Below are 17,271 nucleotides of genomic sequence, written 5' to 3'. Positions count from 1 at the left end.
TATAATCGTTATTGCCGATATCGCTTATCACTGCGCGGAGATTCGCGGTAGTGCGGCGCCGGCGTCGTATCCTTGGACGTAACGCCAATAATTATTTTAATTGCCCCTTTTTAGTTTATATTTCATTATTTTCGTTAATTTTTTCCGACTTCGGTTAAGGTCGCCGACTGGAGATTATCGTTAGTATAATCGTCATAAGCGATTATGTACAATACCTACATTTTATTATATATAGAGGACTTTGCACGCTGAAAATTGTCGAAAATCAAATAGGTAGTGCTGCAGTTATTACTTCAGAATGACGTGACGTATATTACGACATTATATAGGTACGTATAATGATAATAAATTACACGTCATAATATTCGTATATTATTAGGCCGTAGGCGGAGCAGCAACGTTTTCGGGTTAGTCAACTCTTTTGCAAGTACGACGGCGCGAATGATGAGGCATATGCATGTATTAAATATGCAAGGGATCTGTTGCTGAGGTTTTTGAAGTCAAATAATTAAACAAAACAATTGTTTCAATGGATTGAACGGGATTATCTTTTTTTAATTTATTAACGGTGTAATTTTATTCTAAATTATTTCAACTTTTACATTTTCAGGTCCCCGCTAAATGGCTATACTACTGCAGAGATCGTACACTACTAGTTTACTATATAGTATAATATTATAAATTAATATATTATGTGTACAAGTAAACGTCATGGTCTACATGCACAATAATTAATGTATTTCTTCGTGTGAGATAATATACTTTGTGCACATCATGATAATATAGACGAAAGATAGTAGGAGAGCGCTATCATATTTAGTTTTTACTTTTTGGCAAATAATAATATAATATATCGATTATTACACGGCTTTCCGCAGTGATCACTATTTGGATATTCCAAGTTATTTTTGTAAAATAAAAACATCAGTCTACGTTTGATATTGATTATATTTTTGTTACAGTTAATAAAATTTAAACGCGGTTTACATCCTATCTTGGGTGATTACTGATTATATATATATATTTATCTATGCCTGTAATATTATTTCCCGAAACACAGCAAAAATATAACTAAAATTTATTTAGATGAAAACGTGTGTACTGATTTTTCTATGGAAATGTATTCAAAACGACTTCTTTAAACTATCATAAATGTCCGATTTCTAATCGCTAAAAGAAGTTGTGGAAAACTTTTGGAGCCCTCCTTTCCTCGAAAAGAGGCGTTGGTAAGTAATGGATAACTTTAAAGTTGATATGAGAAAAATAATTCATGTTGACATTTTTATGTGTATATATTTTATCATCCCTTTTGTATGTGTTATTTATACAAAACATTTTAATAAGTTAGGTAGTTTAGTTTTCATTAATTCATACGTACAAAACAACATGTATTGAACGAGTTTTAATAGAATTTTCATTAACTTTTTATCTTTAAATGGTAGTCCGTAAATATTTGTGACTTTTTTTTTTTTTTTTGGTGAGAAGTTTCTTTATGAACAGCAGAGTTTTTCAAAACGTTTTATTAATATGTTAAAAATATCAATTGATTGATATTATGTCGAACATACTTATTGACTCTCCAGTCTCCTAGTATTATTATTATGTGTTAAAATTTCTCTAATTAAAAAATATAATATAATAACTAGTAAACAGGATAATTATTTTAATTGGCTACACATATTTCTATGTTTGGAATATTTATAACGCTATATTATAATTACCAAAATCGAATATTTTATCAATTTTGTCATGGTGGATTTTTATAACAATAACTCATATATTAATTTCAAATTCGGAATCAGAATATACTTTTATAAATATTATATTGAATAATAACCAGATACCTATTGAACAAATATTTGTTAATTTATATAAATAACATTTAAAGTTAGGATGAGTGGTTGGGTAAGAGTGACCAAAATACATTTGCAAAAAGTACCACTTGTAATTTTACGCAGATCGCAAAACTTAAAAACTAAAGACACTATTTAAAAAAATAATAATTATGATAAACAATTTTTTATTTTGTGAAAATAAACCGTATAGATTTTTATGTCCTTCATAAGCGCAATCATGCATTATAAAATATAAATCCTTGAAATATTCCATAAAATAAGATCTAAAATTTTCTTTAAATACCTATATAGAAAAAAAAAATTACAAGTTACATCAACGGTAGTGCCACAAATTTTTTTCCTAAGATGGCAATATTAATTTTCAATGTTCATTGGAAGACTATGATATTTCAATGTTATGGTACCTGTAATAAATTATATTATCTTACCTTTCTCCTTAATTTTGATAAACATATTTTCTGATATAATAAAACATTAAAATATAAATAATATATTAGATTATTAATACACCCAAATATTATATTATATACAATTATAGAATATACGTAAGTACACAGATACACGGTGATTAATTACCATAACAATAATAATATTAAGTACTTTTATGTCATTTATAGCAAGTGATTTATCTGTAATTAGATGACATTAACTCTCTGCGTGTGTAATAAAATATTGTCGTTACAATCAAAGACACACGTTAGGTTGGGAGATATACGTTTAAAATAATAATAATGTGTTCTCGTAAAAAGGTATATCGTATTTGAGTACAAAAAGCTTATGCTTTAGCTATAAGTTAAAAGTTATCAATTATTATATAAAACAGCATAATACAAGCATAATCACGTTGCCCTCCGACGTCGTACGCGATGTAGAGTCCCGTTTATGAAAACTCTGTGTAATGCAAAGGAATAATATCCATAGCACCGAGTGATGGGTATGCGTATTATATATAATATTTTATCATACCATGCGAAGTTAATAAAACTTCAGGAATAATAATATATCATGTCTTTGGTCAAAGTTTTATGCAACGAAATAAGTTTCACAGATGTATGTCGGTGGCTGGTCCGATCAGTTCAACTCACATAATTTGTATTTATACATGGGTACACTGCAAAAAATTTGTAGCATGCTTTTATTTAGATTTTGGTTTTTGAAATTCTTAAATATATCTATTAAGACATTAAACACTATGTTTAATCAAATAGTTAGTTTTTCTTAATATATCATTCTAGGTTTTTGCTACGGTGATCCAAATAACTTGGTTTTATTTTTAAATTTTAAGCCACAATTTTCACAATACTTTTTATGTAGATATATATAAAATTAAATTCAAACGAATATAGCATTTAAATTCTTATACATTATATATCATATGGATAGGTACAATAATAATTGTCTAGGATATTAAGTTAAGATTATGGGGTCTATGATGATTTGTGAAATTATAGTAATTAATAATAATATATTGACATTTTATGTTCGTAAAAATTGATCGAATATATAAATAAGTATATTTGACTGAATATTAAATAAATTTATCTATTTTTTTTTTTATATTTGATATAGAACCATTATTAAGGATTATTATTTTTAGTACACGAAAGTTAATAACTCAGAAACTGCTCGTTTGGATTTTGATTTGATTACATCAACATTATCAAAAAAAAAACCTCACATGTTTAACAATTTACAGGGGTTCTTATTTAAAAAATTAAATGTGGGTCAATATTAGACCTTTTTAAATAGTATAAAAACCCTAAGTATTCATAATTTTGGTCTTTAAGTATACTTAAAAATTCCAAAAATCATAATTTTAATAAAATATAAAATAGGTATATTATAGAAAACAACTGTGAATCACCTTGCAGTTTAATACATTATATACATTATATATTTATATTTTGTTTCAAGTTTTGTTATCGGCCATGTAAGAATTGAAAAATATCATTATAGAATTTTTTTCATTCCTAATAATATTTGTAAATAATAATTCCTTAAAAAGATAAATTTTTATACTCACTACACCGAAGCTCTTGAAATCTAGTCAAAAACAATGGCATCGCTGTAAAATTAGGGGTTGTAAATCAAAACAGAAAATCTGACATACACACACATACATATAATCCGCCCATAATAAATAAAATATCTGATGCCTCATGTATAGAACTATAAGTGACTAAATCACAAATTATAATCGCAGGACTATAACATAAAATATAAATAATTTATAGTAATATACTAATATGATACGAACTCCAATCTGTAGTAGTCGGTATTATGATGATGGTATTCTCTTAACTATCAAACTAAACATATAATCTATATTTTTTTTGTCGTTAAATACGTTTTAATTATGTTTGTATAATATAATAATTAATACATTTTATACATAAAAGCTTATAACAGTACCTACCTACTTATATTATTTTCGTGAACGGACTATAAACACTACGATGAAATATCGTTTTGTAAACTTTAAACAGTTTAACACAATGTAGTGTTATGAACGGTATTAATGTCTCTATATAGCATGGTGTAAAAAAAAAAAAAAATAATTAAAAACTAATTTTAGGTACCTCTTCGGCGTATAATAGCGAGGCGTATATCTATTGTAAATTAAAATGAATAAAAGATATCGATTTAACACCTTGATACAAACTTGATTGATTGTTTTGTGCACCATCAATTTTTATGATCAATAGATAAATTGTTATTCGTTTGTATATTTTATAATTTAAAACCAGACAACTGCAATACACTTGTATATGAATATAGCGGTTAATGGTTATACCTTAAAAGTATATACAAACATAAATTGCTAACATTTAATGTTTTTAATTTAAAGTTGATAAAGAAAAACAATGATTTTAAACTTTAAAAACATTAGACATTTTACCTACTAAACATATATTTTGATATAAATATAATAGCATTTTAAAACTTATTCCTTAGATAACATTTTTAATTAAAAAATAAAATTACAAACCAATTTTCTTGAAGATAATATAAATTTAATGTATAATGAAACGCGGCAGGCTATGTAGGCTTTATAATCTATTAAGACATAATTATATATTATTATACATATTTTTAGCAAGATATATAATAATAATCAAACTGCGTAAATATAATATACGTTAGTATACAATGATTATGGAAAATTCTTTTATTGGTAATTGTTTTAAATTAAAAAAAGCAGTCAAGTATAATATTACTATACAGTAATAAGATTTTATTAAATTCGCACATGTTTTGATCTTCTTATATTATTACGACGTTGATGATGATGATGATGATGCACCTATAATAATATGATTATTTTTATTTTAACAACAAACATAATGGGCAAATACTCAAGTGGAAACTGCTCGGAGCAAAATTTAAAAGACTGGAAATTTCTCGTAAATGGCTAAATTGGCAAATTGTATGTTATATTAAAAAGCAATATTTTTATTATCATTATTTTTTTTTTTTTATGCCATATTAAATATTTAAAATACTTATTTTCATTTATATAAACGGATGTATAACAACATTTTTTTTAATCAAAACTAACAAATGAAAATTAAATAAAAGCAAACATGTAGTCAATTCAAGTATATATACTTATTTATATATATTTTGCTTTGTGTATCAATAGTAAATAATAAATTATTTATAATTTAATTATCCGTATATTCTTAGTAGTTATGTCACTTTCTAACATTATTGTTTTCGTTAAATAAATATTTACCTATTATTAATTTCAAACGTGTATAACATAATATATATTTACTCAATAAATATTACTCGGAATAAAATTTAATTGGAAAGTCAGTTTTTTTAACTACATGATATAATTTTCAAAAAAAAAATGTTCATAATTCATTTTTATAGATAAAATATATTGTTTTTCAAAAATGTCAAAACAGTTCTTTGCTTAAGTTTCATTCTTTTCCATTCAAAATAATAACGTCGGAAAGCGATACACTTTGTATGATGAATTTGTTTATTCGATGTAGAATTACTTTTTAAAAAGTTACAGTATTCATATAGTTTCTTGTTATAAGATATAAATTACTAAATGCTATATAACCAATGTATATAATAACATTCAAATCAATTTCGTTACATATTCAGTATTGGTGAAAAATATTTCATATTTTATTATTTTGTCCTTCTTAACATAAATCCATATAAATGCTTAAAATTCATTTTTTTTTTTTTAATCTAATATTTATAATTTTAATTGTGAGTGATATACAACTAAAGTTGATTTATTTTAAAGTAGTTTTATGTTATATATCACTTACGTAGAAATGAATATTAAATAACTAATTGTATAATATCCATACAGATTTATGGAATATTATACTCAAGCCAGTATTTAGAAAATAATTTTGGGGGAGGGGGTTTATACAAATCTTAGTAAGTGATGTATAAAATAATGATGAAATATTTCTAAGTTTGCGTAATGCGAGAAAATTTCGGTGGGGTTGGGGTGATTGAACCCCTTGAATCTCTAACTCACCAGGTACGGCCTTGATTATATAGTATATACTAACTGAAAGAGAGTAGGTAACTTCTAATTGGGTAAAATATATAGAAAATCATTTCAAGTTACACTGAAAAAAATAAATTTTTAGGATTAATCAACGTATAAATTTAATTCTGGTAATAATTAGTAGTTATATATTGACGCCAAAACACGATGTAAATTATAAGTATTATATTTTTAATATAGAATATGATTTGTATTACCTATTTTCGAAGAATGAATTTTTAATTATAATAATAGCACGAAGAAAATTGATTTATTCAATATTGTTTAGTATACAATACTTAAAGTATTTTTAATTTTGTATAAAAATATTGAAATACATTTTACAAAAAAAAAAATTGTATTTGTATTTCAATAATATTTTTTCAAGATTAAAATTGTACTACGAATCAATTTTTGAATACTCTTTTTATAATTTTACATTAAATAATTCAAAATATTTTTTTTCACTATAATTATTATTTGTATAGTGATTAATAACGCCTAAATTAACGTTTGCTTGAAATCATTGAAGCATGTTTTGTCTTTGCATTGTTCTATATAGTTTTCATTTCATATACTTTGACAAACTATAGAGAGACACACACTTCATTATAGTTAATGATTATAACTTTTTTTTTTTTTACTATAATCTCCTTCAAAACCAAAGTTTCAGCTCAAAATCTATAACATTTTACAATACACGTTTCACTTCGAGTGAGTTAAGACGTCTCATTTGGGCGTTTCAACTTCAGATGGCTTTCTGTGCATCATGCCTTGAAAGTTTTAGATTAACTTAATTTGACACTCTATACAAAGATGGTACGTCATTAACAATTCGGTTTAATGTTCGTGTACGAACGATAAAGCTATACGTTTTACTATGAACTCTAAACAATACAGGGAGCACAAAGAATTTTCGATTTTATATATTATATCCATCTATATATTAGGCACGACCAACCAATATATCGTAATTAAACAGTTATAGTCAAACCAGTTACTACGTATACGCGGGTCAACTAAAAAACGATTTATTTTTTAAGCGAACGAGAGAATACATTTTTTCCCTGAGAAATTTAAAACATATCATACGTTATTTCCGATACTCGATATAATTGTGTCTTGCGGTGAAAACGTAGGTATATGTATAATAACATCATTGCATATATCTTGTCGCAGAAACAACAATATCGTCGTGTTACCGCACATACCTACTGATATTATACTGAATAAACAGTAATAATATTGATATAACTGTCGACGTCACCGCATGTGGTCTGTGGTCGACGCTATACATCGGAACTGCGACTGTGATGACGTATATATATATAGAGAAGGAATTGAAAGATATAAAACGACTCATCGGTTTGTTGAAAAAAAAGATCACATTTTTATTGTTAAAAATTTTTTTATAAAATTATCTTAAAAACTACGTTTGTTGCCGGAAGATCTGGGAGGCGTTGTCGGGAATGCGTTTTTAGTAGTGGTAAACTGCTGGGTAGGCGGACTTGTAAGCTGGGTAGTAGGTCTTTTCGTATTTGCCTGGCCAGTATTTGCCGTCATCGTGAGCGTAAGCGTAGCTCGGGTAAGCGGCGTAAGCGGTTGGGTATGCGGCCGGGTACGAGTACGAGTACGACGGGTAAGCGGAGTACGCGTATGGGTAGACTGGAGCGGAGTAGGCCAAAGCTGCTGTAAGAAAAAACAAAAAAAAAATGAAAATATTTTTTTAAAACGACCGATTTCAAATAATAGTTCAAAACAGAGAGTCCGACAAACATTTAAACACCACAGGACTTCTGTGTAACTACAATACACACGATGTATAATATAATATACTTACGGGCGGCGATGTAAGCGTGTTTCTTTACTCTGGCGGCTTCAGCGCCGACTTGTTCTTCGGGTTTTGGTGCTTCTTCGGCGGCAACATAGTACACGCTGAGGACGGCCAAGGCAATGAATATCTAGGGAAGAGCAAAAAAAAAAATATTAGATTAATACCGATTTCGATATTGTCGCAGAGGTACATGAGATATTATTTATTATATTATAATTATATTATAGACTACCGGCAGACTTTGTATCCGTGCGTGTCTACATAACGCGGTATTTAATTATTAATTTGTGTTCGTACAATTTTATTGTGCCGCCCAGTCACGACGTAATATTATCGAGGGTCCGCGAACTGAGGCGTATACTCACACAAACGGAAAAATAATAAATTTGAGCAATTAATCCCGAGAGTTTCATTTGCTCCTGGATTTACGAAAACTTTGCTCGCCGGACACGTGTCGTTATATTATATTATACTCATTTATTTGCCGTAGCTTACCTACGCTGAGGCATGGACGTTGTATTATATTATACGAGTGGAAAAGTTATATCTTTCATTAAACGTTGGTATTATATATATATATATACATTATTACACATTTTCGTGATTATATATTATTGTCGGGTAAAGTATATAGATGTAGGATTATAAACGCACTCGAGTCGCTTCGAAGTCATCGGGTAAAGAGTTTACTCACCATATTGAATAGGTACAGTGTATAATATCATTGTGGGTACACTACTAACAACATTTATCCTAGTGGAATGATTTAATATAATTATCCGTAAATATCGGACGATTTCCGTTGCAGAATTATTACGATCGTTAACACATATCGCTCTTGACGCAGAATTTGCCAAGAATCGTGACGAGTAAAAAGGAAACGTGAAACGAATCGATCGTATTATACGTACAGCTTCGCGGTTTTAAACGAATATTCGAAAGAACTATCAACGATAGTCTGATTTATGAAAAATAAAAAATACGTGCGACTTACCAGATACTTGAAAGAAGCCATTTCTTGTTTGGTGATTTCTTCTTGTGTTGTCTACGACTGATCTGCAAACTTCAACCTGTGGTTGTCGATGTGTACTCGGGATGCGATGTGATGCCAACGTCGGACGTCGCGGTCCTTATATATGCCAGAGTCTCGATGGACCGTATAATACCCCTACCCGTCGGCCGTCTACGCAAGGGCGTTGCCTGTTGTCCTGCAGCATGCATCGGTCCGAAAGGCCAAGATCCGGATCGCGAAGAGCGGCAGAGATGACCTTGAATTGCGGTCGGGGGGGATGTGCACAACAACAATAACACAGCGGACGAAACGACAGAAAAAAAAAATATAAAATATTTACAAATACGTAATATTATTTTATATAGTTACATTTTATATGGAGATACATCTCGGAGTATAAAATCCCATTAGGCGTTGCCGGACGTGTTATATTTTATATTGTATTATACGTGAACGTATCGGGACGTGGGCATTATAATATTGTCGATACGCAGTACGGTTCATTGCGCGCAGAATCCAGTCGAGTCGCATCGTTTATTACGGGTTGATCCGTTTAACGTAATAGACACTCTTTATTTTAGAAAATATTAATGTTTTTGAAAATATTTCTCTTACATTACTTTAGATCGTTACGATGTAATATTTTTAGAAAAAATCTATGTTTTTGTATCATTTTTCTTAAGGTTTTTACTCTTTTTTTTGACAACATACACATTTCATTTCACATTCCGAAACAGAATATTATTGATATTGAGATTTATAATATCTATGAACAATTTCGGATAAATAGTTTATTATATTTTAAGTATTTAAAGTTCTAATGAGCGGAGTGGTGGACAGACATTTTTCCAGGGCTGCCCCTGAACTACTTCATTCCAACGATCTAAACTTTTAATAAGTAGGTAATATTATGTTATAACTCATAAGCTACTCGTCCAAAACTCGATTTTGATTTATTGAAGCACTATAAAATAAATTCTGCTTTGGAATACGAATTTAAACATTCTGCTTTATCATTAAAAAAAGTAAACATTTTATGATAAATAAAAGATGTTTAAAATAAACAATTTTTAACGATTTACAGTTATGTAAAATTATTTCCAAAAACGTTAATAGGTTTTGAAATTATTGAGTGTCTTGCGTTTAATAGATTTCCTGGTATATTATAATTGTAATAATAACGATGTATAACATTGTAAAACATTATGTAAACCGTACACCGAGCACGTCGTATATCATAATATATATTGTTCCACGAACCTTCCTCCTGACGACGATATTTGGGCACCCACGAATAATTCGGTTACATGAGTTAATGATATATATTCGAGGGACGTAATCGCTAACCCTCGCGATGAAATTCGGAAAATGCGCGAACGCTCCTCGTGCGTGTTCGAAGATCGCAAGCGTAACGTCCGTTTCGGTGGGACACATAGAAGAATCCGATTATTTAATTCCAATATGCTCGTAGATTGTTTTTGGTAAAGATATATTATTATTATTATGTCGTGTAGGTACCACACAGTGTTTTCGACGATTTTCCGGAAATCATTCTTTTTTTCGATACGACATACACAACATTCGAAAACGTTCCGCACCACTTATTACGGTCTATATACATATGAAATAAGTTGAAAATCGATCACATTATATTATTGTATAGTAATCACGCAGTTACGTGACATGAAAATCTGCACTGCCTATTTATTTTGTTCTATAGTATATAGTATTAGGCTCGATATTGTACTCAGACAGTTGGATGGAAATATGGAATACAATTGAAATGTTGATCATTATTATTAATTGACATTGAATTTTTAAACGTTTGATAGTAAGTTTATTTAAGACTCGAACATTTGATATAGGCGCAGCTAGACAGTATTTTTTGCCTTAAGAACTTCACAATATTTTTAGAATTAATTTTCTTCACAACAAATCTACAAATCATGAAAAAAATTTTCAAAGTTTGATTAAGTATGGAGTAAGAAATTGATACAATTTTTGAAAAATGTAGTATTATAATTATTAATTAATGATTTAACATTTAATTAGTTACAAATGTAATTTTAAAACAGGTATTACTTAATTAAATGATGGCTATATTTAAGTATTTTGCTATATAATGATTACATTTTATCATGTTAGAAATTTCAGATTTTTTTGAGTATTATTATTATTATAAGTAATGACAATATACAATTTTTGTAAATTTTATTTTGTTTAAAAATTTTAATTGTACGGAAAATAATCTAAAATTATGTACTTCAAATCTGTAAATTTAATTACCAGGAAGGTAATAATTGTTTTGATTATAATTATTAAGTACATAATATTAAAATATTAAATATATAATTATTTTTGTATATAATTGAAATTAAAACACAAATAAATAATTTAACTCAAATGTAAATAATTAATTTAAGTTATAAAAATATTGTTCGTATGTTATAACTGTTGTTCGGAATTTCTGCATTAAAATTAGAAAATATATTATAAAAATTAAAAATATACATTTAATCACTAAAAATAGCTAAATATGCTCGTAAAAACCATCATGCTTGCCTGTTTTTTTTTTAGGTACGATTTCGATTTTAAATTAATTTAATAAATTCATGCAACCATGTTTATTTAACAATTTATTATTAAAAAGATAAAATTTCTAAAAATAATAATAATAATAATTGAATATGTAATATTATGTAGACGTTAAATTTATCTTTTTTTTTCTGCTGACAGTCTTTATTTTTTCGAAATTGTGCGTAAAGTTTTTTAAGTTACAATAAAATAGTGCGATGTAATAATACCAAATATGACATTAAAATCAATAATATATATATTATAAAAAAAAAAAAACAATAGTTTATTATAATATATGCAATGTCGGATGGATATGATTAATATCTAAAAATATTAGTGTATAATAACTTCATTCAATAACTTTGGTGACTCGAATGATGTTTAAAAATTGATTTCAGTGAAAATTGTTAAGGGTATACCACAGCTAGGTAGCTGCGACCCCGCATTCGGAAGTTTGGTTCTAGAATTTTCTTTGTTATTTGAAATAAATGAAAACTTCATATCATCATTCGATCGCGTTTCAAAAATCGTATGTCGACATTTTTTCGTTTTCGTTTGTATAAACGTATTTTGTATTGTTGCGTAAAAATAACTTTTTGTCCACCGGATTCGCTGTTTGCAGGTCTTTTGTTCACTTTAATTTTTTTTTTTTTTTTTTTATCGCGAACCTGAGTTTGGAGGCAGCGGTGTTGACGTCAAATCTAAACGCGGTTTGGGCGTAAGAACAACAATTCGCGTTCAGGTTCACGGGACATAACAAGTAGCTCTACCTGCAGATGGTCACGGTCACTGACGTTGAAACGCGCGTCGTCTCTTCGTCGTACGTACGATTTATCATGTAAAATACACTCGCGTATTATGTTGTGTATTGATATAAATATTATGAATACGCGCAGACGTCTCATTTTTTTCCCTTTATATATTGTTTTTTGCAACACGCGATCGTTGCGAGATGAGAAACTTGACACTGGATTTTTTCTTATTATTTATTTTTGGTTTCACTACAGCACCTTTCTGAAATATCGTATATTTTTACGTTTGGAAGTTATACACTGAAATAACCAAATCTAACTTAATCCAACCACATAATCGTCTTATTTTAGAATTAACTTTGCATATACGTGTTATAATTTTCGAAATACTCACATGAAACAGTATAGGTTAGGTGTAACTATTACTTAAGCCGTACTGTTTAATATGCATTTATTGAAAAGTTTAATTTTTTTCATCATTTTACTAAAAGAAAACTTTAATATACATCACGTCATACAATGTATCGCCATTTATAGTCATTGAACCGTTGAAGTAATACGTCAATATTTAACTATATATAACATGTAGAATAGTCAATGTTATTTTTTTTATTGAATTCTAACCAAAATATCAGTTATAATATTGTACTTGTGTGCTAAACATTGTTAAAATGAATACATTTTAAAAGTTTGTTTTTTTTAAATACAAATTTATTTTTCAATACTAAATTCTTAAATAACAGACAATAACAGCTACAATACGAATTTTATAAGCATTTGTAGAAACGGGTTTCAGAATTGTTTTCCATATACAATAATTTATTATCGTTTTTGAATAAACGACAGGTTTTTTAGACGAACTTTTCAATTATATTCTCAATTCCAAGGTATCTATTTTGCTCTTTTCAATAAACAAATTACTAAATTTTTTCACAGAAAAAAAGGTAACCTGCTCCCGCCGTGATGCAATTATGATGATAGTATACACATTACACATTTTTCGTTTGTTTTATGATATGAAAATCTTCTCATGTTTTAATTGAGAGTGAAAAAAACATAAAACAAAAAAGGTATAAAATATAGTATAGCCTGCTAGGTCAAGACGTTTTGGAGTACAATAGATTTTAATGCCGACATCTTAATTTTTGTTTGTCATAAATTTACAATATTATAACATCATAACATATAATATAATGAGTATAGGTAATAGATCCCACGTCCGTTTCGTATGACTGAACGACAATCGAATATAAGACCAGCTGCGAACTCGGCCCTGACCATATGCAAATGGAATAAGAGCTTGGACTACTTTCGTATTGTATATACATTTATATAGCGTCACTGACTTTGTTGCCCGAAACGCTAACGTTCAAGGTATAAGCATCTGTTCGTAACGATAAGATACATCGGCGAATTCAAACAATATATATGCTCGTTAACATAACATTATAATTTATAATATACACTTTTAACCTATTATAAAGATAAATTGAAAATTACGTTTTATATTGTTCTGTCGAAAATTAATAACACTACTCCTACGCACAAAGTTAACGGTGTGTAACGATAATATATACATACATATGTGTGTGTGTGTGTATGTTTATAAACAAATATAATATCATATCCGTTATATATATATAATGATGTATATATCACCTGAATGGCGTGATAAACATTGTATCCCGTTTCTTCGGCGTCAAACTTGTACATACACCAACGCATCGCAGTTACTGTTCTATTTCGATTAAAGTTTTGGAGTCTTACGCTTTTACTTTTATTAATCGATGGTGACAAAGCTCACGGGTTCGAGATGATTACGCGATTTATCCCGCGTACGATAACTTTTAAAATCTATACGAGTATAATACGAGAGCGGCAACGTAAATAAAAACGAACTGCGATGCGATAGTTGTAAAATAATTATATTATAATCGGGAAACTCACCGACCGAAATGCGTTGGTGAGTATTAAAAGCTATTGTACAACGTCTTAAACTGACGAGTGGATAATATTAATGTGTACCGTATCACAATGAGGAAGTAATTGCGACTCGATATTATATTATTCATATACTCAATGTATAAAATATATGTATATGTGATCACGTGTGTGGTAGATATTTTCAGTTATGAAATAAAATATTAAAGATTGTAAAATATCATAAGGACAAACCCTGTGTATTGCGACAGCCTGTGTGCAAGTGCAGCCGACAATATTTACCCGTTGACTCTACTGACTCTACAGATTCTGCACTTAAATACCAAGCGATTTATCGAGTGACTAATATGCTCACCCACCCCCCATTTCTTTAATATTTCAATTATTCTATATTTAATTTTTGGAATTTTTAAATATACTTTAAAACCATATTTTCAAATTCTTGAGATGTATTTTACTACTTGATAAATGCACTGTGGAGATATAAACTTTTGTTTTTTAAACGAGAACCTCTCATCACTACTGTAATACATTTTTAAGTGAATATGATTTTTTTGAAAACGTTGTCGTATCAAAATCATAATTTGAACGGTTAGTTTTTAGTTATTTAACTTTGTGTAGGTATACTAAGAATAATAGGTCCATGACAATGGATTTGGAAGATATGAGCGCTGCGAATCTATGATGACTTGAACATTTTAATAACTAATCTATTAAAAATTGTAGATCCATTATTAAATCTCTTTAATATTTTTATAAAACCATTTTCAAGGACTATTATCCTGCAAACACGGAATACAGGAATATAGTGCTATAATAAAGTATCGACATTTTAACGATCATCACGCCGATGATCAGTGCTGTATCGTACGCGCATGACTTATGTGACGTTCTGATCCCATTACCACTGAAAAGTCTGTACTGGGAAAAACTAAAATCGAATTTCATGCACTTAGATAAGCGTGGTAAATGGTAATGAAATCGGAACACAGGTCATATATCCACGTGAAAACTATAATCCTCGTGGTACACGATAGCTGTAAAAAAAACCTGAACCCTGCATGCGCTACCGGTACTTTAATATAATTTTATATTTTTCACCGTGATATGACGTGGTACACCGTTATATAGATGTTCGAACCTCTTAAAAATAATACAATCAAGGTAAACTTACTTATTTATATTAAAAAACCTAATTTATTATTTACTACAATACAGTAGTATATATTATATAATTTAAAATACATCTTTACATAGTCATCTTTAAATAATCTAAAACTATAATACAATTATTATAGTTCTAATAATATATTAATATTATCTATAGTCACATGTACGCGGCACTTTGCAATCTTAATTATATCATTTATGATACTCTGATGTCCATAATATCATGTCTTTAATATTGCAAAGCGACGGGGCTCTAGTGCAATGTACTGTTTGCGTCGGCGATTTAACCGGCACTGGATACCGTATATCCTTCTATATAATAATAATTATGCATTGTGGACGCGAACAATCGGGTCTAACAAACGCGTATTGTTTTCAAAGATGTTTTTTCATCTCACACTTCACGAATCACTAAATTTCCAATTTTATATCATGTACATAATATTATAGTCGGATCGCAAAGATTACCATTAGTATAGGTTAGGTTTAGAAGTACCATTATTGCTGTATATACTATATTTATTATATTATACATAATCCTTACTAAAATATGACAGTTGCATGTGGAACAAATTATGATTAGTAAACAGTTATATTTAAATTACACCTTTGTTGGTAAAATGTATTATAAATAATATACGTTGATACGTTGAAAACTATTTCTATTTAAGTGATAAAATAATTAACAAAATTAATTTGTATAGCTTAATCTACAACACGTATAATCATTGAGTAATAGAATTTACTCTAATGCAGCTTGTATAAATAATAAGCGACGTAATATATATTTTTTTAAATAACTAATGACCGGTATCTTATAAAAAAAAACGTAATTAAATGACGTATATTATACATCAATTAGGAATAAATAAAATAAAAACAAAAGCAAATTTAAATAAGTATATAAAATATGTAAATAATTGATAATTTGAATGATTAAAACGTAATGCAAATGAATTATATATTATTATTTGAAACATAACTACATAAGTGCCAAGTATGTAAGGTTAATGCGAAAACAAATTAATTTTGTCACTATATTTTAGGTTTACTGTAACGTGTAAAATGAAATAACATTTTCGAGAACTGACGAATATTGCATTCTCTCTCTATATGTACAATATACATACATATAACACTTACACACACACACACACATATATATATATATATATATAGTTAGTTGTGTTTGTGTGTGTGTGTATAATTCGCCATTACACACGACATAATAAAAGAAACTCGAGTTTACCAAAACCTGTAACTTTATTATACACAAACGTAAAGTGTTGTAAAGTTCTTAACAAGGCACATTTAAGAATACAAATGTACATCAAATAATATATATTATATAAAAAATACTATAAATTTATATTATATATATCCAACTTTTTTCCCTTGAAATGGGATGAACGTAATTTGATTTTTTTATTATTGTTGTTGTTTTTCCTTTGTTGTGTTTACTGCGTTTTAGTCAAAACGTTCAAGATGTGAAACTGAGGTATAAATATTCTAACGTCTAACCACCCCCAAGTCGGACAAGTAATTTAAATTTTATTTTTAAGTTGATTAATGTCATGGTACTCATTGTTTAGCTTTTTATATTT

General features: G+C 28.3%; 2 protein-coding genes across 4 annotated transcripts in view; one reads left to right on the top strand and one right to left on the bottom strand.

The window, feature by feature from the left end:
- LOC132932260 (ras-related protein Rap-2b-like) overlaps nt 1-17,271 on the top strand; it is a 96,030-nt gene that overhangs the window by 10,770 nt on the left and 67,989 nt on the right. Inside the window, exon 1 of one of the 2 annotated variants that reach the window (XM_060998534.1) lies at nt 10,267-10,708. The exons of the other annotated variant lie outside the window; for it this stretch is intronic. Within the exon in view, the coding sequence (XP_060854517.1) occupies nt 10,596-10,708 (113 nt within the window). The 5' untranslated portion in view covers nt 10,267-10,595. Of the gene's footprint in view, nt 1-10,266; nt 10,709-17,271 lie in introns of those variants that run through there. 2 annotated transcript variants of the gene reach the window in all.
- On the bottom strand, nt 7,748-9,367 carry LOC132932263 (adhesive plaque matrix protein-like). Of its 2 annotated transcripts, none has more exons than XM_060998539.1 (3): nt 9,210-9,367; nt 8,222-8,342; nt 7,748-8,070 (listed from the first exon to the last, which is right to left on the bottom strand). In XM_060998539.1, exons 1-3 carry the CDS (start codon nt 9,228-9,230, stop codon nt 7,859-7,861), a joined length of 354 nt encoding a protein of 117 aa, XP_060854522.1. In that variant the 5' UTR covers nt 9,231-9,367; the 3' UTR covers nt 7,748-7,858. The 2 variants fall into 2 exon arrangements, with proteins under 2 accessions (XP_060854522.1, XP_060854524.1); XM_060998541.1 differs by having other exon boundaries at nt 7,748-8,067.

This window comes from Rhopalosiphum padi, chromosome 1 (genome assembly GCF_020882245.1).
Source record: "Rhopalosiphum padi isolate XX-2018 chromosome 1, ASM2088224v1, whole genome shotgun sequence".
NCBI classification, from domain to species: Eukaryota; Metazoa; Arthropoda; class Insecta; order Hemiptera; family Aphididae; genus Rhopalosiphum; species Rhopalosiphum padi.
The sequence above is the reverse complement of the archived record's forward strand: the minus strand, read 5'-3'. Positions and strand labels throughout refer to the sequence as shown.

What these genes read in the sequence shown, in the direction of transcription:
- LOC132932263 (XM_060998539.1), bottom strand. Translation starts at nt 9,230, where the DNA reads ATGGCTTCTTTCAAGTATCTG. An exon ending in TGGCTTCTTTCAAGTATCTG is followed by an intron (nt 8,343 to 9,209) that starts GTAAGTCGCACG and finishes GCTCTTCCCTAG; the next exon opens with ATATTCATTGCCTTGGCCGT. An exon ending in ACACGCTTACATCGCCGCCC is followed by an intron (nt 8,071 to 8,221) that starts GTAAGTATATTA and finishes TTTTTCTTACAG; the next exon opens with CAGCTTTGGCCTACTCCGCT.